General features: G+C 42.2%; 1 protein-coding gene across 1 annotated transcript; it reads right to left on the reverse strand.

Moving 5' to 3' along the window:
* Positions 1 to 1,955: 1,955 nt before the first annotated feature.
* On the reverse strand, positions 1,956 to 26,143 carry LOC117538036 (mucolipin-1-like). Its single transcript, XM_034203536.1, has 14 exons — positions 25,945 to 26,143; positions 18,365 to 18,642; positions 17,993 to 18,160; positions 15,016 to 15,172; positions 8,955 to 9,036; positions 8,587 to 8,683; positions 8,052 to 8,151; positions 7,706 to 7,812; positions 7,303 to 7,452; positions 6,939 to 7,040; positions 6,640 to 6,762; positions 6,029 to 6,235; positions 5,779 to 5,909; positions 1,956 to 4,268 (listed from the first exon to the last, which is right to left on the reverse strand). Exons 1-14 carry the CDS (start codon positions 25,973 to 25,975, stop codon positions 4,232 to 4,234), a joined length of 1,770 nt encoding a protein of 589 aa, XP_034059427.1. The 5' UTR covers positions 25,976 to 26,143; the 3' UTR covers positions 1,956 to 4,231.
* Between the last annotated feature and the right edge of the window lie 1,212 nt (positions 26,144 to 27,355).

The raw sequence follows: 27,355 nt of genomic DNA on the forward strand, positions 1-27,355 counted from the left end.
TTTACAGTGCTGGAGGAAGTACTCCTAAGAAAAAAGTAAAAGTAAAAGTAGCAGTAACTTTGAGTTGAATAGTCATTTTCCTTTTTCACAAAAGGGTTTTCTGTTCCCAGAGATCTAGATAGTTGGAAGTATGCCTGAATAAAACTGATTCTTTCAGATTGATAAAAGTTTCTGCTTTTGTAGTTTAACACAGTGTCCACTTCCCTATGGTACAAGCCCACAAAAGCTGCAAGCTGAATGCTGTTTTGAGCTGCAGCTGCAGGCACCACAATAGAAATCAATGAAAAGGAGGAAGACATACAAAGACTATTGGAACTCACAGAGAGAAGAAAGAGTGAATGGAATAAAGACATCTGACATAAACTGTTGTTTTCTCCAACGAAGCTCAGATGGGGAGAAAGAATGGAGATATTTTGAATAAAAAGCTTTTGGTAAAAGAGAAATCTAATGCTCTCTGAGAGAAGGAAGGAATGAAGGCTACCCAGAAAGCATCAACATGGGATTCGTCAGTGAACACATTCTCAATGAAGAGTGAGAGTGTGTGAGTCACGTCTCCATCCTTGCTCTGTACAGGATCGTGGCAGATATTTCATCAGCAGCCTGTCAACCTTTCCAATCCACGAGGGACACCCAAAACTCTCCCCAAAGTTTCACTGTTTATTCAACTAAAACCTACATTTAGTAAGCTGTTTTTATATTTAAAGATGTTTTGCAGCTGTTTAAAACAATGCATAACTGAAACAATGGTGCACCACAACCACAACTATGTCAGTAAACAGGTTTCGGCTCCTTCTTTGAACTTGGCACTAATGGCACTAATCATCATATCAAAGAGCTGAAAAAGCTGCAATATTCACCTCACATCCTGCCCATCCATTTCAGATTGCTCCATCATGTTGTCACACCATGGGTGTGGCTCAGAACTGGGCTCTAGTAGAAATCCATAATAAAGTTAGGATAGACTGATAATATACCGTACTTTTATTTGTAGGCTTAGTTCTTTAAATGTTTTTCTTTGGTGAGGTGGTCTGGCCACACATCTGCCAAAACACCTCGTAGCGTAGACAGATGCACACACTGCCTGTGGCACTAAGCACACTCTGCAAGCCCAGTGACTCAGTATTATAAGACACAGGAAAGGAAAACTGCTGCTACTGCAGGCTTGCAGTTTCGATCCGCGGTGCATAGTTAATATAAAATAACCTGAATGTCTAACAGCAAGCTGACTGGATTTCAAGCTGAGATCAAACCAGCGTCAACAAAGCACCACGCCCGACATCAGCAGACTGAAACTACAAATGATAGACCATTAGAAGCTTCTGGAGCAAGACTTTACCTCAGGGCATGTAGTTAAAGCAGTTCTGCATACGTACACATCATGTCCTCTTAAAATGAAATGAATCCTACATCTCCTTCCCCCTCACAGTCTGGCATGAACTAGCAAGGCGTGGTTAGAGCAGTACATAATGTATGATGATATTAGGGTTAAGTGGATGAAAGGCAGAGATATGCTACATCAACTGCCAAGCCTCACTTGGGAAGTTCAATAACCAGGAAATGAGCTCATCATATCGGACTGCTCAGAAAAAAAGTGTATTTCCCCCTCTCTGCAAGCTCTGTGCTGCAGCCTGAAACTGAAACAGCTGTGTTTGTGTGCTGGGTTGAGGAATCATAGTTTATTCTTTAAATTATTAAAAAACTTAAAAACCTTTTGTTGTTGTTGTGATCTTATGTTAACATGTTCATAGCTTTCATTTAACCCTGTCTCACTTATAAAATAGGTTTCCAATCTCAATGTTACTTCCAAGTAAAAATAAAGCTTTTATGCCAACAAAGCAGATAATACAAATGTATTACTTTAGTACAATGTTAAACAGATCAGTATCCAGCTACTCCCTCTTCTGACAACCCGTAGGAACTGCAAGTCAAGTTACTGCAGATGAAATAAAATCATATGAAGTGAAACACGACAATGTTTTAATATCAAAAACGATCCCGTAGATAGTTTCCAGACATAGAGTCTCTAATGTTGTACAGTTAAAATCCTGATTTTATGTAGAAAAACATCAAACTGTAGGAAAGGTACATCTACATCATTTTTAAATAATGCATGCCTAACATATCATTTAAAGTGAAGGCCATTGACACATTTAGGATCCATCAGCATAAATAGGACATTGCTTGTTTATTATGTGGAATAAGATTACTGAAAAAACACTGTTTAACATGTTACTGCTTGAACCAGAGATAATCTCTCTTAGAAACTATACCTGAACTATTTTCCTGACAAGGAACCTTCTAGACTCGAGAGTTTGAGACTCTTTGTGTGCGCTTTGAGGTATAATAAAAAAATCAAGCCTCTACTCTCTACTAGAGATGAAGTCACTGGAAAACTGTTTTCGACAAGACATCATTATGAAGACAACAACATGACAGTAAAAGATGATTCAGTGTGACAAGGCATTATTACAGAAGTGCAATTATGTTTCTGCAGTCATTCAGTTACCTAGCCTAACCCAGGGGTGTCAAACTCAAGGCCCGGGGGCCAAATCCGGCCCGCCACCTCATTGTATGTGGCCCACAAGAGCTTGCAAAGAATATAATACGTTTATTATAAGGTTACGTGCCGCTTTACAGGAGCATGTTGCCCATAAACGACATGTCCCACAATGCATCTCATTTTGTGAGATGAGAATTGCTTGCAATTATTTGCCCTAGACTTCTGCTTTCAGACGTAGTTAATTATGAAGTTATTACCCTATCCGATAATAATCCAATGCAGAGGAAATATTGTTAAATAATACATTATTTTATATATATTATAGATATTTATCTATGTATATTTATATAGTCTTAAATTTACCACCGGTCCTTTGAGTGCAACCATAATTCTAATGTGGCCCGCGATGAAATTGAGTTTGACACCCCTGGCCTAAACCCAGCTCGACTTTGTCGGATGATTCAAGTCATTTCTCTCTTAAAACACGCCAGATACAACTACAATCAGTATAGAATTGAAGGTAAGGGCTAATATGTTTACCTTATAATGAATGAAGTAAGGCATCATTAAAGGAACATGCCCATGGGTCTGAAAGAAGAGCTTTCCTTGTAGATAACCACGGGCAATGTTGAGTGCTTCATTATAAACATAATAGTGATGAATGCTCAGATGAGTGCAATACATCACACAAGCTGTACAATAATAGTAATATCCACATTTGAAGGCAGCGTGACGCTTGTGCAGTAGAAAAAATCAAAGTGTTTGAAACTCTATACAGAAGGTGCAGTTCACGGGACAGAAAACAAATCAATCCCACATCTGAAACCTCAAACTGTAAATCTGCTTGTGGTCCTTTCGTACCACATTGTTCTGGCTTTGGATTTGGGGTTTTTACCAAATGAACCCTGCCACGTTGATTTGTTTGTCTAAGGGTTAAAACAAATAAGTAAAAACTACTGGCCCAAAGTTAATAAACTGGGTGAAATAGATACACATGGGCTAACTAAGAACCCATTTTATTTTAGAATTGATCCAATTCATTGGGGCATACACATGCATTCTTATGGAAACAGTCTTGGCAGAGGTCAGTGCTCTCAAGGGCCCTTCTATCTTTTGTATGAATTGACTTGTCCCATTGTATCTTCTGCCAAGTAGTTTCTAGAGTAAAGAGTTTGTATAGAATTTAAAGGATATTATGGTATTGGAGTAATTGAGTGTAGGAAATAAGATAAGATGTAGGCTGTATTTTGTGAAATGCATAAGAAACTCTTTAAGAGGTAAAATCTTTTAAATACTGTAAAAACAAAAACACTAAAAACAAAAACAGCACCATGTATGCACTACTTCAGCCTTCATCATGGCACCTGTACCCACTCAGTAAATTGTGCCTCATTAAATGCATTATAATAAATACGGTACTCTTTTTAAAACCAACAAGGAACAGATAATTGTCGGTGCTTTAGTCATCCATGATGCCTGTCCGTACAGAAGCAAGATCCAGTCCTGCATCAGCCCCGTGTTTCTTCTTCATGGACATAAAAGACAGGAGTAAGAAGTTTTTACTCATTCCTTCAACAGAACGTTGGTCCAGCTCATGCTTCAGATGAGTGATGAGGTTTGACCCAGATACACAGCATGTTGGTACAGAGACATTCAGCATCAGGAGTATGCAGTGTCTCCCTGTGGTCAGCAGGGGGGGTAGTGATGCTTCTGAGGTCACTGAGGTCAACTTCAGTTCACAAGCAGGACATCCTCATATGAAGTCATTCTGGAGGAAATAACAAAACAAATTAAACAATCTTTCTTAAACATTATATTTAACATAATTAACATTTTTATTATTTTGAGTTCAATAATGGTAGTGTTTACCTAAAGATGAGTAATATTGGGATACTTTGAAAGTTAAAATAAATAGACGATCAATCTAAGTGGGAATCAGGCTGAAAGATATTTTTGGTATTTTTTTAAATTAATCCTTGCTTTGAGAATGTATCATGTGTTTTTTCCCCATGATTGCCTTTTCATCCGTTTGTATTGTTTGTGCACGTAATAAAGATGCATTAAAAAATATAATTATGTTGGAAAAAAATAAATTCCCCTCAGACATTTTAATGTTTTTTCTAAATCTGATATTTTCTCACTCTATTTTAACCTACTTTCAAACCTATGTCGTCATTTTTGAAAAAGGATCTTAAAGAATTACTTCCTTTTTTGTTTTGAAAGTCAAAGTAGGGATACAGACAAGACATGTGAGGGGAGTGAGGGATTCGAGCATAGACTGATAAAGATAAAATATATATATTTTAATATTATTATGATTTGTATACAGTCTATATGTGTGACATGCAATAAATATCTGCACAGAATCAACCTGTTGTGTTGTGTGTGTCATAACCACTAGTTTACCTGACAGCTCCTAATTCCTTTTCCTAATTTCATTTTAAAGTTTATTGTTTAAATGTTTCAATTCCCAATACTGTCTGATATTATTATCCCAGCTTAGGTTGTTTGGTTACACTTGATTTATTTAATTGTTCCTAAATAATGATTAAGGCCCAATCCCAAATCACCCCCTCGACGGAGTGAACTCCGTCTGTAGCCACACTCGCAGCTGAATGAAGTTCCCTCCATTAAGGGTTAAGGGTATAAAGACAGCGGCAAGCTTTGGGACAAACTCCCCTCTCTCCGGCAGAAACAGGAAATGCCGTAACTGTATGTAACAACGGTTTCAAATCAGCATCTCTTTGACAACATTTTTTAAATTAATAACTCAAATAAAACTCCAAACATCTTTAATTGTGTTACTTTCTTGTAAAACTCTTTTAGTTTTAAACCTGATGTTTATAAGCTTCTTAGTTTTTGCAACAGTCTGTAAATATACACAACTATATAATAAAATGCACACATTTACCTTTTTCTAGACTAAACACAGATGATCCTAAGTTAAAAACATATGAGGTCATCATGAGGTTGTTAACATCGTAGTTTATCAGTGGATGTTTGCTGGAACTACTTGTAAACAGCGTGTTTCCTGACGGACACACACAGCGTGACTCCGGTCAGGTAGAGACCGGTCTCAAGTCAGCACCGATGTTTGAGGGCTTGATAGCCCACTCCCCCTCCACACCGCTGCACACTTGTTGGTTTGGAACAGCACTTAATATGGCAGACCCTCTGCACCAACGCGCAAACGGAGGGGGAGTGTGTAGGGGTAGGGTGTAGGGGGTGATTTGGGATTGGGCCTAAATCTCCATAGATCGTGTGCCTCCCCTGCTCACCTGTCACAGCAGCAGAAGAAAGAGCACGGCGAGGTCTCCAGTCCTCTGAACTTCCCTGAGTTTGGTGCGTCCGTGCACTCTGCTATGAAGGCATGCAGGTCTGTGATGTGGATGGGTCCTTGGGTTTGGTGCTGTGAAAACCAACGAGAATACATTTCTGTTATTTTCTATTATATTGTTGCAGCGTGTCCTCTCCATTCTGGTAGTTAGGAAAACAGAAATGATGACCTGGTTTGAAGTTACTTCCTACCTTGATGGTCTCGTAGGCTCCTGTGATGAGAGCGATAAACAGCGACAGCACCATGTAGATGAAGAGGGAGATGAAGGTGTACAGGTACACTTGGCTGAACAGCCACACCAGGGTGCTGCTCTCCTGCATCTCCGAGAAAGTCACGAACATGTCGTCCCCGTTAATCAGGGAGAAGAGGCACTCTGACACCATGGATAGAGAGCGGAACTAAGGGACAGGAAGCAGAAGAGCTCAATTAAACATCTAAAAAATGATTTCCTTATATGGAACATATTTGTATTTCAGATATAAGGAGACGTTGTCACTTTGTACGTTTAAAAAATGTTGTCATTAATAAATATATATTCTTTTAATTGATGACAGAAATTACATGCTATGGTAGGAACAGAATACAAATATTGTCTATATTGTATTGTAAAAAGGTAATAAGCTGTAGCTTCAGCCTGAGCTTTGCTGTATGGTTTTTTACTGTGTTTTTTTAAGGATTTGTAGCATATCTTTGCCGTTTGTTTTTTCAATGAAGTTCCAATTTCTTTGCATCAATTATTACGGAGACAACATTATATAAATGTCACTACAAACAAGTGTATAAGAGTTTCACTGATGTTCACCTTGACGTGGTACGGTCCCAGGACGATCCAGCCACAGAAGCAGTATCCCAGATAGATGACGGCCACGCAGCAGCAGAACCGGATCACATTGGGGAACGCTGCTCTAAGTGTCACGATCAGGATCTAAGGGAGGCACCGAGACATAAGACATATGAGAGGAAAACATTAGAGAAAAAAAAAGGGAGAGGGAGCGGAGACTTTCTGAACAGGATACACTAAATTAAATCAACCTATCAAAAGGAGCATTTTCTCAGCTTTGTACAAATAACATAATTTGTCTTGTTGTGTCTGTGACTTACATTGTACTTCTGGAAGAATGTGAGGTAGCGAATGACTCCGACCCACACCATGAGTGTGGAGATTCCCAACAGGATGCCACACAAGTCGTATGAGGACATAGTCTGTCAGGAGATAAGAAAATATACTTTAACGGCACCGCACCTTTTTGAACTATGTGCCACTAACATAAAATAAATAAATAGTGGTCACCTAAAGGAATAGCAAATACATAAAAAAGTATTTCTCCTGGAATAACTCGATAGCTACTGATCAACTGCTGCATGGATGGGTTAGTTTGTTAACGTTATTGTGTGATTTGGTGTAAGAACATAATACAACCCAACATAAAAAATCAGAAAAGGCGTACTGGTAAGTAGGACACACCTTAGACTCAATGCCGATTTTGACGATGCTGCCAGTGATGGTGAGGATGTCGCTGAAGATAAGGAGGATATACCATCCGTTAATGAACTCCAGCCGATCTGCACAGCACACCTTACGATCCAGAGTCTCCCTGAAGAAATTCACATACTCCTGTAAACACACAAAGATGGTAAGAGAGGAATTAACATGAAGCATTAGATGGATGTAAGGAAACGTTTATTAACTGGGCCTTCGTAAATAAATTGGATAAATAAACACGCAAAAAATACAAAGTTGTTATATCCTCAGTCTGCTGACTTACCTTTTCCCCTCTTGTACCATGATTCTGCATGTGCTGGTGACTGTAAAGCTGTAATTCAAAGCTAAATCTGTTTTATTTTGGGTGCAACAGACTTTATGGTACCTGCTGCAGTATGATGCCTCGCAGTATGGAGCGTCCACACAGCAGCAGGGACAGCGTACACACCAGAGCCACAACGACATCAAACGCTACACGTGTGTAGTTCTCAGCTGGAGGATCATAGGGAGGAAGCAGAGCCGTTAGCTGGGTTTCAGTCAGATGAAGTAACCTTAACTCTAACTTCGCGCATGACATTTCCTGCCGTTTGACTGATAGTAACTCAAACATACATTTCCTTAAGCTTGCTAATGGTTCATGATAATCTCCAACCTGCTTACAACTGCTGCAGCATTTCAATATGAGTCATATGTTACTTTCTGAGTCTTATCCATGCTCTCCCTCATCTCACCGTGTCCAGAGACGCTCGGGTCTTTACACTCCTTTATAGAAGCCTGGTTTTCTAACCGGATCTTCACCTTGCCGCTGTGTGCCTTGTTGTCCAGGAGTATCTGAAGAAGAAAAAGGGAGCATTCATATCTCAAGTCCTTTGAAACTGTAGTAGAAAATAAAGTTTGCATTTCTCTTTAACAGGTCCGCAACTACCATTGAGAATTCAGAGAAAGTTTTATTTTGCACTAACGTCATTATTTTATATGATAAACCTAATGTGTAGAGTTAGCTAATCCTTGCATTTTTACTGCTGTTGTAATACTGTGCTACTTACGTGCCTCTACCAATTTCAAATTTGGACATTGTTTTCCATATATGTGTTTAAAAAAAGATAAGTAGTCTGTGTCTTGCCAAGAATGGCTTTGTTAATAAAAAAAGTGTACACATAAAGGAGACAGATTCACGTAGAATATATAACTCAGTTTAAGAAGTCTCACTAGAACTGGAAACTGAACCATCAGCTTAATATCTTTGTCTTTGACATCTTTACTTACTTTTATGTAAAAAGTGTAGCAGTCTGGGATCTCGTTGTATATAATGGTCTGTAAATTGATGGCCTTCAACTGGAACTCTATAGTGACGTTAATGAGCCTTGAAAAATAAAACACAAATCAGACTGGAAACAGACATTTCATGATGGCAACAATCGACCGGGAACAAACCAGAAGCAGGACGAGAAAATGTTGCACTTATCTGTGTGTGTTATCGTACTAAAACATGTGTGTGTCCTGTATACATGCTTGCATGCGTGTGTGCAGCAGAGTTGGCGTCTTGTCTGTCATCATCAGATATTCAAGATAAATATCATCAACGGAGGCCAAACAAGGAGAAAGTTGAAGCCATGTGAAAAATGAAGCCTTACTTGTGGAACTTGAGTGTAAAGTTCCTGTAGCTGGTGGAGAGCAGACCTGTGGGTGTGGCCAGCGGGTCTACACCTACACAATCTGAAATGAGTGGAGAACAAAGGAAGGTCATGTTGAGGGAAAACTGGAGTGTCCCGAAGAGAGAGAAACACTGAATCTCTCAGAACTGTGAAAAAGCAATCATTGAAATACATGTGATCAGGTGAAGAAAGATTTTAACGTGACGTTTTTCATCCACAGTTTTTACTTCCTCTAAATCTGGTCACGTTGAACTAAAAACACAATGATAAGAGGAAGTAAGAAATTGAGTGTGTGCAACATATGTTAATACAGTAAACGGGATTACAAAATACAGCCATTTAGCAAATGACAGTAAAAATGTTCTTGAATCTGAATATTTGTTTTCCTTGTCTTTGACAGTAAACTGAAAATGTTTAGGTTTGACGAAAAACAAGAAATTGAAAGGCATCATCTTGGGCTTTGAGAGATTATGGACAATGATAATATCTGTACATGGGAGCCCTTCAATGGTCATCTGCAAGGGGCAATCAATTAAAGCATATTGAACTCACCAAAGAATGAAAAAAGTTGTCTTTATCCCATAACTCAGATCAGCCAGAATGACGAGATAAGGTGTTCCACCACAGATCAGATTCTGTGATCGGTTTAAATGCAGTGGCAAGCTGCTTTACTGCTGCTACAAACATTTCTAATCACGCTGCATTGCATGTTTTATCACCACTATAGTCAGAGATACATTTCTGGTGCATGAGGCTGTACCCATTAAGCATCCCATACGGTTTATATTGCTCCAGAAGGAACACAAAGCACCTTCAGGCGGGTCAGAGTGCTTTCCACCCAACGGATGTATTAACGCTAATAATACTTGTATGATATTATGAATCTTAATCATAAGATATGACCGATGATTTGTATTTTTCCTTTTATTATCTATATGATGAAGAAGTTGTGTTTTGCAGACAATTGGTTTTGTTAACATGCACTAAAAAGGCCAAGAATAGATTAGTGTTGCACTGTAACAACCTAAAATGGACCTGACTGTTTATTTTCACCTCATAACATTATTACGCAATATTTATTATTTATTTATGAAGACTTTGTAGTTTTTTAGTTTGAGTCTATAAACTATTGTAGCTACTTGTGTAAGTGATAATGCTGACACATTCATCCTCACTTTTCTTGGGAGTGAGGTTGAGGTTGCCCGTGTTTGACCCTCAGGCAAAAACTGTCCCCCTGGATCTAATACTCTGCTTGATTTTTGACTATTTACAACCAATATATATATATATATATATATATATATATATATATTTATAAAACGGACAAGTCAAATCAAGCAATCTGATTGGTTCTTAGCCGTGATATACTGAGCGTATACCACGGGTAGAATTGTAAGCTACTTTTCACAACAAGTCAGTATCCCTCCGCGTCTGAGAAAAACAGTATACCGTTGGGCTGAAAAGCAAACTGCCTGCAGTTTGCTTTTCAAACTGGAACAAGAAAACAGCGGAGAAGTAACGGGGCAGAAACCCTCCTTTTTACGCAGCGGTCCAGACATAGACATCAAATGGCAAAACATATTCAGTGTGCAGTTCCTTTGGCATTAGGGCAGGGATATCTAGATACTTTCCAAGGTTTGAAATAATGAATTGTGCTACTTTTAAAGCAAGCAACGATGTTTTCAAATCTGTAATCAAAGAGGTCCGCAAAAACACTATCGACCAATCAGATTGCTTGCTTGATTTATTATTATTATTATATATATATATATATATATATATATATATACATTACATTACATTGCATTTAGCTGACGCTTTTATCCAAAGCGACTTACAATAAGTACATTCGACCAGGAAGACACAACCTTGAAGAAAACAGAATCATATAAGTACATCAGGTTTCATAGAGCCAAACATTTCAAGTGCTACTCAACTGGCTTTAGGTAAGCCAGTCCTTTATTAGTATAAAAGTGCTTCGTTAATAGTTCTAACGCTCGAAGTGGAGTCGAAAGAGATGAGTTTTCAGTCTGCGCCGGAAGATGTGCAAGCTATCTGCCGTCCTGATGTCAATGGGAAGCTCATTCCACCATCTTGGAGCCAGGACAGCAAACCCACGTGTTTTCGCCAATGGGAACTTGGGTCCCCCTCGCAGCGAGGGCGCAACGAGTCGTTTGGCTGATGCAGAGCGTAGTGCACGCGCTGGGGTGTACGGTTTAACCATGTCCTGGATGTAGGAAGGGCCAGATCCATTCGCAGCATGGTAAGCAAGTACCAGTGTCTTGAAGTGGATTCTAGCAGTTACCGGAAGCCAGTGAAGGGAGCGGAGGAGCGGAGTGGTGTGGGAGAATTTAGGAAGGTTGAAGACCAGACGAGCCGCTGCATTCTGGATGAGCTGCAGAGGTCGGATGGCACATGCAGGTAGACCAGCCAGGAGGGAGTTGCAGTAGTCTAGGCGTGAGATGACGAGAGCCTGGACCAGAACCTGAGTCGCTTTCTGAGTCAGCTGGGGACGTATCTTCTTGATGTTGTAAAGCATGTATCTGCAGCAACGGGTTGTAGCAGCGATGTTTGCAGTGAAGGACAGGTTGTTATCTAGGGTCACACCCAGATTCCTTGCAGTCTGAGTCGGGGAAACAACTGAGGTGCCGATGTTGATTGTTAGGTCAAGAGTGGGACAATCTTTTCCCGGGAGGAAGAGCAGCTCAGTCTTGTCAAGGTTGAGCTTGAGGTGGTGAGCAGACATCCACTGAGAGATGTCAGCTAGACAAGCAGAGATGCGTGCAACGACCTGGGTCTCTGAGCGGGGAAAGGACAGAATTAATTGGGTGTCATCAGCGTAGCAGTGGTAAGAAAAACCATGCGGGCTAATGACTGATCCGAGCGAGTTTGTGTACAGGGAGAAGAGGAGGGGACCAAGAACAGAGCCCTGAGGGACCCCCGTAGTTAATTGACAAGGGTCGGACTCAGACCCTCTCCAAGTCACCCTGTAGGTACGGTCTTTCAGGTATGAGGTGAGGAGGGAAAGTGCAGAGCCTGAAACTCCAAGTTTTTGGAGAGTGCGAAGGAGGATCTGATGATTCACCGTGTCGAATGCAGCAGACAGGTCCAATAGGATGATGACAGAGGAGAGGGATGCAGTTTTGGCAGTGTGCAGTTCCTCCGTGACAGCAATGAGAGCAGTTTCTGTGGAGTGACCTGCCTTGAAACCAGACTGGTGCGGATCCAGAAGGTTGTTCTGATTGAGATAACAGGAGAGTTGTTTAAAGACAGCGCGTTCAAGTGATTTAGACAGGAACGGGAGGAGAGAGACAGGCCTGTAGTTTATAACATCAGACGGGTTGAGAGTGGGTTTCTTTAGGAGAGGGTTTACTCTTGCCTCCTTGAGACTGTTTGGAAAGTGACCAGAAGTTAGAGAAGTGTTGATGAAATGGGTGAGAAACGGTAGAATATCAGGAGCGATAGTCTGAAGGAGGTTGAAGGGATAGGGTCCAGAGGACAGGTGGTAGGGCGGGCAGAAGTAATGAGGGTAAGAACCTCACTTGGAGAGAGAGGGGGAAAAGGAGGTAAGTGTGTTGGTGGAAGGAGGGTCTGGTGACCCAGCGGTGAGTAAAGGTGAGTCAGAAAAAGAAGAGCGAATATCATCAACCTTTTTTCAAAGTGGGTAACAAAGTCGCTTGACAGAAGTGAGGAGGGGGGAGGAGCTTTTGGAGGGTCCAAGAGGGTAGAGAAGATGGAAAATAGTTTTTTAGGATTGGAATAGGAAGATTGGATCTTATCTTGAAAGAAAGTGCTTTTTGCCTGAGAGATCGAAGCAGAGAAAGAGGAGAGGAGAGCCTGATAGGTTAGGAGGTCGTCACGGTGTTTGGATTTCCACCATTTCCGCTCTGCTGCCCTAAGGACGGTTCTATTAGCATGCAGTGCATAATTTAGCCAGGGAGCAGGAGGGGACTGACGAGCCTGCCGAGATGTGAGAGGACAGAGCGAGTCCAGAGTGGATGAGAGAGTAGAGAGGAGAGTTTCTGCAGCAGAGTTTGGAGGCAGGAGATGGAACGAATCAGAGGAAGGGAGGGCTGAGAGCACCAACGAGGCAAAGCTAGAGGGGGAGAGGGAGCGAAGGTTACGGCGGACAAGTGCAGGATGAGAAGAGATTAGTTTGTTATGTTTGGAAAGGGATAGAGAGAATGAAATGAAGAAGTGATCGGATGTGTGGAGCGGGTTTACAGAGAGGTTAGAAGTAGCGCAGTTCCTTGAGAATATGAGATCAAGGACATTGCCAGCTTTATGAGTCGGTGGGGACGGAGACAGTGAGAAAGCAAAGGCGGTTAACAGAGATGTTAGTTCGTCTATCTTCCCCGTCTGGAGGTTGAAGTCTCCGAGAAGTACAGCGGGAGGGCCAGTTTCAGGGATGAGTGAGAGGAGATTATCTAATTCCTCCAAGAAGTCCCCCAAGGCGCCTGGTGGACGGTAGAGAACAACAATGGTTAACTGTATAGGATGGGTTACTGTGACGGCATGGAATTCAAAGGTGGAAGGAGTGAAGTTAGGTAGCTTGAAGAGGGAAAAGCTCCATTTGGGAGAGAGCAGGAGACCAGTGCCACCTCCTCTGCCAGTGGGTCTGGGTGTATGGGAGAAGGAATATGCAGTGGAAAGAGCTGCTGGGGTGGATGTGTTGGATGGAGTAATTCAGGTCTCAGTGAGAGCAAGGAAATCCAGAGACTGCAGGGAGGCGTAGCCAGAGATGAAGTCAGCCTTAGGAACAGCTGACTGGCAATTCCACAGGCCACCAGAAACTAGATGTTGGATCTCAGTGGAGCACGTGGGATAGACGAGAGCAGGCCGGTTATATCGATTAGGAGATACACGGGGCCAGTGATAATTGCGAGAAGACACATGAACAGGAATAGAGAAAATACACATGATTATAGCATGCGGGGCTAGAAAACTAAAGAAAAGAGAAATAAGACACCAGCTCGATCAGAGTAGGATTTGCCTCCTCTTCCCCTCCCTCTTTGCCTCCCGCAGGACTCCAATGTCTTTGTCAGTCTTACTCCCGTAGGACTCCAATGTCTTTGTCAGTCTTCGGCTGTCTGACGCTGAAGCTGACGCTCCAGGAAAGAGCTACCCGAAATGGACGCCTGATTGCTCAGTTCTCACAGCTGTAGGGCCACGGCCCTCTAATTAGTTAACTATCTACAGCTGATGGGCGACAATAGACTGGCCGTGCCTATATTAATGCAGGCTTGAGTGCTGAGACCTGTAAAGCAGGTTTCGCCTGAGCAGATCTGAGATTTAAAATATCTCAAACGCAATTTAGCCGTTTACGCTACAATAACAATTTATACAGAGTCGAATAAATGAAACAGAGAAGTCTAATTAAACAAGAATATAACTTACAGTGGTTGCTGCGTCAATAGGTAATGTCGTCACCGGGTCCAGATGCACACTGAGTTCATCAGATTTTAAATGCGGTATTTAAATGCTTTTTAAGGTACAAAATGACTGAGTCACGCGGTTGTACTTCACGCTATCAATAGACTGGCCGTGCCTATATTAATGCAGGCTTGAGTGCTGAGACCTGTGAGCAGATCTGAGATTTAAAATCTCTCAAACGCGATTTAGCCGTTTACGCTACAATAACAACATACATACACACACATTATGCATGAAGTACCCTTTTTTAGGAAAAAAATACTGCTTCTACAGCACTTTATCCATACTCTCATAGGTTTGTTCACAAAAGGGAAGCGTTCACTTGTGTTTTTCAGAGACCAAGTTATCAGCTGATCTGTTAAAGCACTGGCACAAATGCATGTCATGTGACGATTAAACTCCATTAAACCCAATTAAAATGGTGTAACTAAACTACCATGGTACATATCTCTTTGGATGTGCTGTTCATACTTATTACAGCCCCCACCCTCTGTTTTCAAAGAGGCAACAATGTAAAAGTCACACAGAGAGTTGATCACAGCCTCCAGACACTGTTGACACTGTTAGCACTGTTAGCAGTCATAGGTCAGCAGTGAAGTTGATGTACCTGTTTTGATGTGAGGGTCTATAACGAACGTGTCATTGGCTGGGTCGATGCTTCCCTTCTTGTAGTACTGCTGGCAGAGGGAGAGCGCACTGCCGTTGAAACCAACATTGTACACGTATGCATAGCGTCCCACTGTGGTCTCTGGTAAGGCCAGGTACTGTGGAGAGGATGAGAGGCGGAGCTTTAACTGAGCAGGCAGCCACGTACTGAAGATAAGATAAAATGGACCTTTATTAACCCCTGTGGGAACATTCAGTAGTTTGAAAAGCAACGGGGTAAGGATGAAAAATAGGACAGCACAGATTCACACAGATTAATAAAATCAAAGATAAAAATGATGAAAAACTATGAAATAAGAAATGAATACAAAATAAAAATGAGCATATATACATATTGGGTCATACAAACTATGAACTAAGAAATTAATGAAAATGAAAATGAACATATATACATATTAGATATATTTACATGAATGTGTGGAAACAGTGTGTATTTATGTCCAGTAATTGTGTCACATTGTTGACCCCTTGTTGTGCAGCCTAGCCTGATGGCTAGAAGAGCAGGGTACCCAGCAGTACTTTCTAACACCACCATCCATCCAAATCATATTTTGATTTGTAACTTAAAGAGCCTGTGACAGCATCCCAACAACTGTTGTGCAATGAAATATTGGGCTACTAGTAATCTCGAACCGTCAGTTTAAAAAAGAAAAAGCGATACCGTTCCGTTAAATATCAATAATTTCGAACATCGCGGGGAAATTCCTTCGACTCATTTTGAAGTTTTGGGGGAAGCCGGAAGTGACGTCAATGCGGGAACGCTTCACTGTGTGGCTGGCGAGAGAGCCAAACACGGACAAAGTGTGTTGTCATGCGTAGAAATGGTGAATTACTGAGTTTAGGCACGTTAATAACGTTTTAATGAAGTTGACTACAGTATATTCATATTTGTCAGTGCTTTCATGTAAATTCGGCGAACATAAACATACATGATCGTGGTGAAGATGATGATTACATTAGGATTAAAAATCGGTAGTGAGAGCTGCTGAATTTCCTCCCGTAGGATGTGATATAAAAACAAATCGATTATTTTTGTAGTTGTAAACTCAAGTGGATGAAACTACATTTATTAGTGCTTTCATGTCAATTCGGCTAACATATGATATATTAAATGATCGTGAGAATGATGATTAAAAATCGTTTGTTTGTGCCGGTCTGCATTTCCTGATGAGAAAACCACCCGATGCTTTTTGTAGTTGTAGTTGTAGTACACCAACATGGATTAAACCTGTGGTTTTTTCACCACAATGTTGGGGAAATTAATGGATAAAATGCACGGAATATTATTATTATTATTCCCACTCCGATCGGGACACCAGGTCCACCGTTTCCCCGCAGCGAGGCTCCCCCCGTTGACAGTTTACCTGGGCTGGGTGCAGTGGCGGACTGGCCATCGGGACGAATCCCGATGGGCCGGTACCGAAGTGGGCCTGTCGGATAAGTCACTAGCACATCCCCCATAGGCGGCGCGTGAGGTTCAGGTTTGGGAAGGCTAAATAACTTTTTTTACCTGACGCTGCCCGCCTCCGTCGTCTATAGAAAAGAGATCAACTCAGTGTGCGGAGTTTAAATCTCTCAAGTCATATTACAGGATAAAGGAAATACAGTTTAAACTGCCGTATGCAGAGAAGACGCCGACGTGTCGCACTTATCATTCATATTACATCATCAGTCAGATCATCGATCATATAATGTATCATATATTTCCTTATCTGAGTCAGCTTCTCCAGCCGTATCTGGCCGTGCAACACTTACAGTGTCACATACTGTATGCAGAAGAGAAGTATTATTTTAAGCAACACATTATGTTGACGAAACACTCGAGTTAAATGTAATTAAAGTCAGATCCACTCGTGTCTTAGACGTGAACGCGCTCTCAGCTGGAGAGAGAAACCCTGGCTTGATTTACCGAGTTGATAACCAGCGTCGTAGGACCGCTTAGCGAGATCTCGTTTGTTAGTTTGTTGTTGTTAGTTTGTTTGTTACTCAAACATATCCAGGGTCTGTTGAACTGGCTTCGTAGTACAGGGCACAGGTGACAAAGACACAGACATTGCATTATATTTGTATTTTACCAGGATGCAGTGACACAAATATTTACATATTTACATTTACTATCTACAGCACCCGCCGCCCCTGACATCCCCCACTCCCCCTGTTGACAATTTACTAGCGGTACCGAAGTGGGCCGGTCGAGAGTCCCGGGATGATTTTTAGTCCCACTGGCTACATGACCGTATGATCGCCCATATTGACGCACCTAATTCCTAAACTTCTAACAGATACAACATAAACCGATCCTTCAGCCTCATATGAGCTCTCAGACACGTTCAAAATTAAACTGTCATCGCTGTCTGAGCTTGCTGCTGTGTGCGCCATCGTGCGTTTACATGCAGATGCTGGGATCCTGAACGGTGCAGCTGGAGCGCTGTGCCCGCAATGACGTCACACATAATTTGGCGGGACTTGAAGAATCCCAGAGAAGATCCAGAAAATGGTCAACATTGAAGGGCAGATTAATGGTTATCAAAGTACAAATATCCAAAATCAGTTCAGTAACGGTTTTCAAGGGGACAATATTTACTCAAATTGATGGGTTTGGATGATGGGGGAAACTCGTGTCACAGGCTCTTTAAGTTTTATTTTCCTTCATTTTAAATCTATATTTGTGCATCTAGAATCTCAACAAGTGATGAAAACATTTGGACCAGAAGCTTACTCTAGTCTGAAATATCTTTAAAATGTTGCACAAACATTCATTGTCCGGAGACGATGTATACCAAAGTATCTTTGAAAAACCTTGACTTTCGTACTGGCACCACCCCCACTGTAACCCTTTGGTTCAATAGCAAACTGTGATTCAAAAAGATTCAGAGCAAGTTACATTATTGCATTGATGTAAAGGACTAAACAATGACCTGATCCACAGTGTAGAAGATCTGGTCGTAGACGTCGCTCTGCTTGTAAACAGCGTAGGAATTGTCTGATGACTCGTCATAGTCTTTGAGAAAGAGGTGCTTGAAGGTCATAGTGTTCTCCTCCTTAAAGGTCACCACCACCTGGTTACTGAGGCCAAACATCACCAACTGCAGCAAAGACAGGGAAGAGAAATCATGTCGGGGAGAGGAGAAGTGAGGAGACTAAAAAACCCTGAAGCTGTGCTTGAATAATGCGAAACTTGAGTTGGGATTAAATCACTTTACATGAAAATAGACAGTTTTATTCTATTCTTTCTTACACATAAGTAGTAAAACTATAATATGATAATATATGGAGAACTTCTGGCGTACCTGCGCTGTGACAATAATGATCTTTAGCAGCTGCAGGATCAGCTTGTAAGGCTTGCGGCCCTTGGCGTGGTATTTATCACAAGGGCTCATGAAGAAGTATTTTAACTTCCTGCGAATGGCCTCCTCTTCCTGATCAGCCCCGACCCAATGACCCGCCTCAGCCGTGGGAAACAGATGGTTGCTATGGTTGTTGCCATGACTGTGACTCTGATGGTCCTGCTCTCCGCTGCCGTCTGTGGAGCCGTAGGGAGACGTGGAGCCCGATAGGCCTTCTTGCTCTGAAACAAAAACAAAAACAATGTTTATTTTCTCATGCAGAATGTGATCCGATAACATGATAAAAAAACAGTTAATAATCTTTGATGGGGGCATCTTCTTAAAGATAACCGATGCACACGCTGAACGGACTGGGGAACTCAAAATAATGCCTCATGATACAATTGAGATGTATAAATATATAATAAACACTTTAGACCATAAGACATTTCTTATACCTTAATATAAGTATTTTCTTTAGAAATGCATTGTCCACACAAGCTGCATCTCCCAATCGTTAGTTTCTTTATTCACAAAACACATTGTGCAGTATTTCAAACACTATCCACAGAAAGATTTCTAAATCAGCGTTACTGTCTTCCCTGACATTTAACTGTTTTACTGATGTGTAATTATATTGGAAGACTCGTGTCTCAATTGCTTTCAGTGATTTTCCTAAGACCTTTTAAGCCAAGGTAGTTAGCCACCTTCAGTTTGTGGATGTTAACCTAAACTTGGAAAATCTGTACAAATGCTGGGTTTGTGAAATAGCTCGTCTGCAAATTGTGTTTGCTTATTTGCACATTTTAGCATGCTAATACGCTTAACTTTGACCTACAATAACAAAATAAATGACTTCCGGCAAACTAAGAGACAAACACCAGAAATGCACTATTGTGCAGTACAAGAGTTGTGACTAGAACTGGCTGAGAGGGAAATCACATGAATTTAGTGAGTAAGCCGGAGTCTTGCCATTTCATGCTAAACGTGACTCCACGTTCTTCTCGTGTGCCGGAACAGTCTGTCTTCAGCTTTCACCTCAGTCTGACACGTTCTCTTTTGTCTCTGAATCTGTGTGGATGTATTCCTCTCTGTGCCCTCTGGCGCTTTGAGACATGTGCTCAGTGCGATTTAACCCTTTTTTTTACTCCAAGCCACAAGGACTAATTGTCCTCTTTAGAAAAAGGTACGAAAATAGCCAAAAGAGGAATTTAACAATTGAATTTAGGATTTGTATCACTTTTAAAAACAATGCTACACCTCTTAAATTCAGATAGGAGTCTCTGTTTCTGTGGTGTTAGAATAATCAAGAAAATGTGTCCCCGACTGAGAGGCTGCAACAACCAAAAGAGAAAAACAACTACATTATTAAGCAATGAAAATGTTATGGTAAACTGGCCTCTAGATTTGTTAATACCCTTTAAAGCTAAGGTAGGAGACACAGGGCGTCACAGGGCAAACACTCTACAATGTCATCTCAGCATTAGGAAAGTAGGAAAGTAGGTTAACCGTGCTTAATATATGTCACATGCTTTGAGCTTGCTGGAGACTACAATAAAGGAACATGAAGAATGGGGTAACTCAGTTTTTTCCCTCAGGAAATGACTTGTTGGGCAGTCAACGTCAGCATGGGCATGATCAGATGAACTGCAGAGTCAGGATGAATGCAGGTTCAACAGACAAAGTATGTCAGCAGAGCAAAGCCTTAGCTTAGAAGAGTTGTCTAATGGGAAAGTGAAGTGAAACAGAAGAAACACATTCCTGGTGTTCAATATTAGTCAGCACTAACTGTAAACTAGATGAAAGTTCAACAACACTAAAGAAAAACGTTACAGACTGACAAAACTCTTGTCACGTGATATTCTGTGGCACCGCAATCTAATAATTCAAAGTAAAGACTTAACATTTAGTTAAAGACATGAGTATTTTCTTAGGTCTACTCATATTATGTTTTCTGCCTAAAGTTAGTAAGCTAGACAGAAATGTTTACTGTGATTGAAATAAAATGTAACCATAACCACATGTGGTTTCCTGCATGGTTTCCTACGTTCATAGGGATCATTTCCTACATCATACGACACCTGTTGCTAACCTGTGAGAACTTTAAGTCATTAAATTGAGATGAACAACATCCAGCTGAACACCGTGAGGGACATTTTAGTAAACTACAAACATCCTGGCTTCGACAATGGTTGCATGTCTCCGTAAAATAATAACGCCTCATATTTCGTGCGGACAACAGGCGTGAGTGCGCACATATCTTTGATCAGAGGAGTGTGTCGATCGTCACGGTGGATAGCATTAGGAGAAACAAAAGTGGGCCATTGACCCTGCCACCAAATATGACACATGCTGTGGAAATATCTGGCTCTCCCGGTTCACAGTTATCTTTGGAGTACCAGCCAAAACACTAAAGTAAATACAAGTTTGTCAGACTAAGTCCTCACCGTCACTGAGAATATGTCAACACTCTTGTATCTACTGTAGGCTGGCAGGCTGCAGCAAGAGGCCACCCACAGGTGCAGAGTCCAACACTTCCTCTTATGCTTCAGTTAAAAGGAAACACCTTGAACCAAAAAAGATGATGCATTGATATTCTTGGTATGCAGGTTGGAGGTTATTCTTTGTATCAACTGAAATGCTATTCATTTTGCAGCAAACTGTGAGATGTATTATCAGGGGAAAATACCTGATAATCTGGCTGTAAAAGGCCAGTCTACCTTGATTACAAATCGTGGTTTAGTGGACATAGATCTGGCTTTATGTGCTAAAGTTTTAAGATATGCATCTCTGTAAAATCTGCTGCCACCACAACACCATGGGGGTGAGCAAGGCGGTAAATCAATACAAAATGTAAAAACTCAACATTGAATTTTATTTCCAGATACAAAGATTACCACACAACCAATATTTTTAGTAGCGATGTTCATTATTGTTCAATAATAGTTCCAGTGTTGGGTTAACTTTGTGGTTTATCCTGAAGTGGTGGGTGGAAAAATGATTTTTACAATTTCGGGGGCACTGATGTAAAACCATCACAGACACATAAACCCTTACTGAACACATACTGTGCGAGATGCTACATGAAGCAGGCCTTAATCTTTTTGTGTGTCTACATGAACTAAGACCTGTCTTGGCCCTAAAAACAACAGTTTTAAGGTCACAAACAAACTTCCACAATCAATTCAAAAATCCTTCACAGTACAGAGGAACTCCATAATCTGTGAAGTCATACTTCGCCCAACCCAGAACAACAAGACTGCAGACTTAACCATGCGTGAGACAAGATTATGAAACGGTGTCGAAACTGTTATTATGCATGAAGGAGCTGGGCCGTTTAGAGTTGCTGAAAGGGGGGGCTGATGGTGATGTAGCATCTGGGTGTCAATAGATGGGAGACCAAGAACAAACCCACCATCAACATCTGAAACTGGGGCAAGTTTTTAACACCATTTGTCTCATTTTACATCAGTAATGTTAAATTAGCTCATTCAAATTAAAGGTGCATGCTATAACTTGTGGTCTATAATGCATGTAATTGAAGCTTGAAACTCAAACACTAACAAACTAGTCATTTATTACATGGAGCTGCTGTGATGCAAGTCAAATTTCAGACCTGATCTGACCATTAAAGTATTATCGTATTATTCAAAAAGGATCAGAAAATTGGTATTAATGACAATCACATGTTCAAAGAACACAATGTCCTGTGGTTGAATATCTTATTTAGTTTAACCATCCATCCATCCATCTTCTCCCGCTTATCCGTGATCGGGTCGCGGGGGTAGCAGTTCCAGCAGAGAGCCCCAAACTTTCTTTTCCCTGGCGACATCAACCAGCTCTGACTGGGGGATCCCAAGGCGCTCCCAGGCCAGCGAAGAGATATAATCCCTCCACCTGGTCCTAGGTCTACCCCTTGGTCTCTTCCCAGCTGGACGTGCCTGGAACACCTCCCTAGGGAGGCGCCCAGGTGGCATCCTAACTAGGTGCCCGAACCACCTCAACTGGCTCCTTTCGATGCGAAGGAGGAGCGGCTCAACTCCGAGTCCCTCCCTGATGACCGAACTTCTCACCTTATCCCTAAGGGAGACACCAGCCACCCTGCGGAGAAAACCCATCTCGGCCGCTTGTATCCGCGATCTCGTTCTTTCGGTCATGACCCATCCTTCATGACCATAGGTGAGGGTAGGAACGAAAATGGCCCGGAAGACCGAGAGCTTTGCCTTCTGGCTCAGCTCCCTTTTCGTCACAACGGTGCGGTAAAGCGACTGCAGTACCGCTCCCGCTGCTCCGATTCTCCGGCCCATCTCACGCTCCATTGTTCCCTCACTCGAGAACAAGACCCCGAGATACTTGAACTCCTTCACTTGGGGTAAGGACTCATTCCCTACCTGGAGTGGACAGTCCATCGGTTTCCTGCTGAGAACCATGGCCTCAGATTTGGAGGTGCTGATCCTCATCCCAGCCGCTTCACACTCGGTTGCGAACCGATCCAGTGAGTGCTGAAGGTCGCAGACCGATGAAGCCATTAGAACCACATCATCTGCAAAAAGCAGTGGTGCAATCCTTAGTCCACCGAACTGCAGACCCCCTCCCCCATGACTACGCCTCGAAATCCGATCCATGTATATTACAAACAGGATTGGTGACAAAGCGCAGCCCTGGCGGAGGCCAACCCTCACCGGAAATGGGTCCGACTTACTGCCGAGGACCCGGACACAGCTCTCGCTTTGGGAGTACAGAGATTGGATGGCCCTGAGTAGAGACCCCCTCACCCCATACTCCCGCAGCACCTCCCACAGTAACTCCCTGGGAACTCGGTCATACGCCTTCTCCAAGTCTACAAAACACATGTAGACCGGATAAGCGTACTCCCAGGCCCCCTCCAGGATCCTTGCGAGAGTAAAAAGCTGATCCGTCGTTCCACGACCAGGACGGAATCCGCATTGTTCCTCCTCAATCTGAGGTTCGACAATCGGCCTGACCCTCCTTTCGAGTACCTTAGAGTAAACTTTCCCGGGGAGGCTGAGTAGTGTGATGCCTCTGTAATTGGCACACACCCTCTGATCCCCCTTTTTAAATAGGGGAACCACCACCCCGGTCTGCCACTCCTTCGGTACTGTTTCCGACTTCCACGCAACGTTGATGAGACGTGTCAACCATGACAGTCCCTCAACACCCAGAGCCTTCAGCATTTCCAGGCGGATCTCATCCACCCCCGGGGCTTTGCCACTGTGGAGTTGTTTGACGACCTCAGTGACCTCCCCCCGGGAGATTGGTGTTGATCCCCCGTCATACTCCAGCTCTGCCTCTAACATAGAGGGCGGAGTTGTCGGGTTCAGGAGTTCCTCAAAGTGTTCCTTCCAACGCCCTAACACTCCATCAGTTGAGGTCAACAAACGTCCCATCCTTACTGTACACAGCTTGGATGGTTCCCTGCTTCCCCCTCCTGAGGTGTCGGACAGTTTTCCAGAACAACTTTGGTGCCGCCCGAAAGTCCTTCTCCATGTCTTCTCCGAACTTCTCCCACACCCGCTGCTTTGCCTCGGCCACGGATGAGGCTGCTGCCCTTCGGGCCTGTCGGTACCTTGCAACTGCCTCGGGAGTCCCCCGGGATAACAAATCCCTGAAGGCCTCCTTCTTCAGTCGGACGGCTTCCCTGACCACCGGTGTCCACCAGGAGGTTCGAGGGTTACCGCCCCTTGAGGCACCTAGGACCTTGAGACCACAGCTCCCCGCCGCGGCTTCGGCAATAGAGGCTTTGAACACCGACCACTCTGGTTCAATGTCCCCAACCTCCACAGGAATGCCCGAAAAGCTCCGCCGGAGGTGTGAGTTGAAGGCCTCCTGAACTTGGGCCTCCTCCAGACGTTCCCAGTTCACCCGAACTACACGTTTGGGCTTACCAGGTCTATCCAGAGGCTTCCCTCGCCACTCGACCCAACTCACCACCAGATGGTGATCAGTTGACAACTCCGCCCCTCTCTTTACCCGAGTGTCCAAAACATACGGCCTCAGGTCCGATGATACGATAACGAAATCGATCATGGACCTTCTGCCTAGGGTGCTCTGGTACCACGTACACTTATGAGCATCCTTATGTTCGAACATGGTGTTTGTTATGGCCAATCCATGACTAGCACAGAAGTCCAGTAACAAACCACCACTCCGGTTCAGATCAGGGGGGCCGTTCCTCCCAATCACGCCCCTCCAAGTGTCTCCATCATTGCCCACATGTGCGTTGAAGTCTCCCAGCAAGATTAAAGAGTCCCCTTCAGGAGCCCCATACAGGACTCTTTCCAGGGTCTCCAAGAAGGCCGTATACTCTGAACTGCTGTTGGGTGCATAAGCACACACAACAGTCAGAGTTTTCCCCCCCATAACCCGCAGGCGTAGGGAGGCGACCCTCTCGTCCACTGGGGTAAACTCCAACAACGAAGCACCTAACCGGGGACTTGTGAGTATCCCCACACCCGCCCGGCGCCTCACACCTTGAGCAACTCCGGAGAAGAATAGAGTCCAACCCCTATCCAGAAGTAAGGTTCCAGAGCCGACGCTGTGCGTAGAGGTGAGCCCAACCAGATCCAACTGGTAACGCTCCACCTCCCGCACAAGCTCCGGCTCCTTCCCCCCCAGAGAGGTGACGTTCCACGTCCCCAAAGCCAGCTTCTGTCGCCCGGGTCTGGTCCGTCGAGACCCTCCGCTTTCACTGCCACCCTTCTGGCAGCGCACCCGACTCCATTGATGTTTCCCGTAGGTGGTGGGCCCGCGGGACTATATAGTTTAACCCCAAAGTAGAATAAATACCTGTATTTGAGTTGATTTTGTAAAATGACAAACTCTTTGCATTACAAGGACTTTTTTTGAGAGAAAAATAGTTTAATACCTTTCTCTGACTGGTATTTAAACATGATGACAGTTACTGCTATATCATTATCAAAATGAGGGTATGTCTAACAACCTTTTCTTGTATTGTTGTCTAGTTACATCTCTCGCTAAATGATGCTTTCCTTATTTAGACACAACCTGTGGAGGGAAAATCCCACGTTGTTTACAGGATTACAGTAAGGAGTCATCGCAGCAAAAACCTGATGTTGACAGAGCTGTATTGGGAAAACACACTTGATATATAAAAGGAGTACTGTAGCAGAAGATGACAGAGCAGATTTACCGTCTGAGTTGGGAGAAGTACTCAGATCTTGAACTGATTTAACTTTGATGCATTGTGTTGATTAAAGCTGGTAAAGGTGAAGCTACTTTGAATGACTTTGTATACTAGTGGAGTATAAATTAGTATACAATAACAATACTCAAGTAAAGAACAAGTATCCCAAAATCGTTCTTAATTACAATACTTGAGTAAATGTACTTCACGACATTACACCACTGTTTACAGTAACCTACATGTTGTGTTGTTGCATCTCTGACACTAGCAGGTGACCAGCAGGGAAACAACACCATTTAACACAGTTTGATAGTAGACAGATCTTGTAGAAAGATAAATTAGTCGTGTCTAACTGTGGAGTAAAGGAGAGTTACATTACCTAATGAGTCCCGGTGAACTGCGTCAGCCATGTAGTTATCCGTTTAAGAAAACAATAAATAGGTGAATCATATGGCTAACACTGCGAGTAGGGTGTATTTCCTTGAAAAATAACTGTTTACAGGTCTCAGAAATCACAGAGTTGTCTGAAAGCAGTAGCCGGGCCGAGCTGCTGTTGTCTCCAACTCTCTTCCTCTCGTGTGTCATGTGACCCACACCACGTGACCACATTACTCACAGATCATTGCTCAAGAGCATGGAGGCAAGGCACATTTTTGTTATATATTTTTTCATTTTATGATTTTTTTTAAATGTATGATGATTTTTAGATTTGTTTACTTTGACAATTAAGTAAATACAATGTACAGTATTTAATTGTATATTCAGTTTTTAGCTCATCTCATTCTATTTGCACTACAATCTCATTGTATATTATTTGTATAATGACAATAAAGGCTTTCTTTTTTTATCAATATTTTTATTTTCAGGTGAGACAATACCAAAAACATTAAGGACAACACAACAATGCATAATAAAACCAACAAAACAATAACAACAAACAACGACTAAAACAAACATACAACAATAAATAGCAAGCTATACTCATGTGTGAGTATTTATCATGTTATATTTACGCCCATAGACTATAGTTATAACACTTGACCGTTCTTCCTTCATGTACGGTGCAATTGGGGACCAGACCATAACAATAATATATCAAATAAAAGCTTTCTATTACTTGCACATTAGTCACAATCTCCTGGACTGTTTTATTTCTATTTTGTTACTTCTTGCACTATTTTCATTGTTTTTTTATTTATTGTATTGTTTATGTCTTATATACAGTAGGCTATATTTATGTTGCATTGTTCGAGGAGCCTGCCTGGGACAAGACAAGATTTACATTGCCATAATTACACTGTAGCTGCTGTGCAGAGGACAATAAAACCTTTTAATTTAGAATCTTAAAAAACAAGACATTAAATATTCACAATATCCCCTCTGTATGGAATAAAACATTCTGAAGTGTTTTTAATCCAAATGCAAAAATAGGCCATCCCTTGCAAATAACTTCAACACTTTACCATAAATGTATAAGACCTTACCATCACACAGTTGTGGTTCTCAGAAAGAGCAGCAGAGTGCGATGGTGACTTAATTTCCTCTCTTGGAAAAATGACTCACCTCCCTTCCCTTTCTTTCCCAACATTTCCAGTTGCTGCGTCCAGTCATGTAAAATACCTGATTTCAATGTAAATAGCCTACTGTTATTCCCATAGTGCAAAACATATCAAAAAGCTTTTTTCATTTAAATGTAATCAGAGCAAAACACATGTATTAACATTATTATCATAAATACATAATGCTTTGATTACAAGCTTGACATTTGACACAAGTACAGCTGCGTCACC

Source organism: Gymnodraco acuticeps, unplaced genomic scaffold (assembly GCF_902827175.1).
Source record: "Gymnodraco acuticeps unplaced genomic scaffold, fGymAcu1.1, whole genome shotgun sequence".
In the NCBI taxonomy this organism is placed as follows: domain Eukaryota; kingdom Metazoa; phylum Chordata; class Actinopteri; order Perciformes; family Bathydraconidae; genus Gymnodraco; species Gymnodraco acuticeps.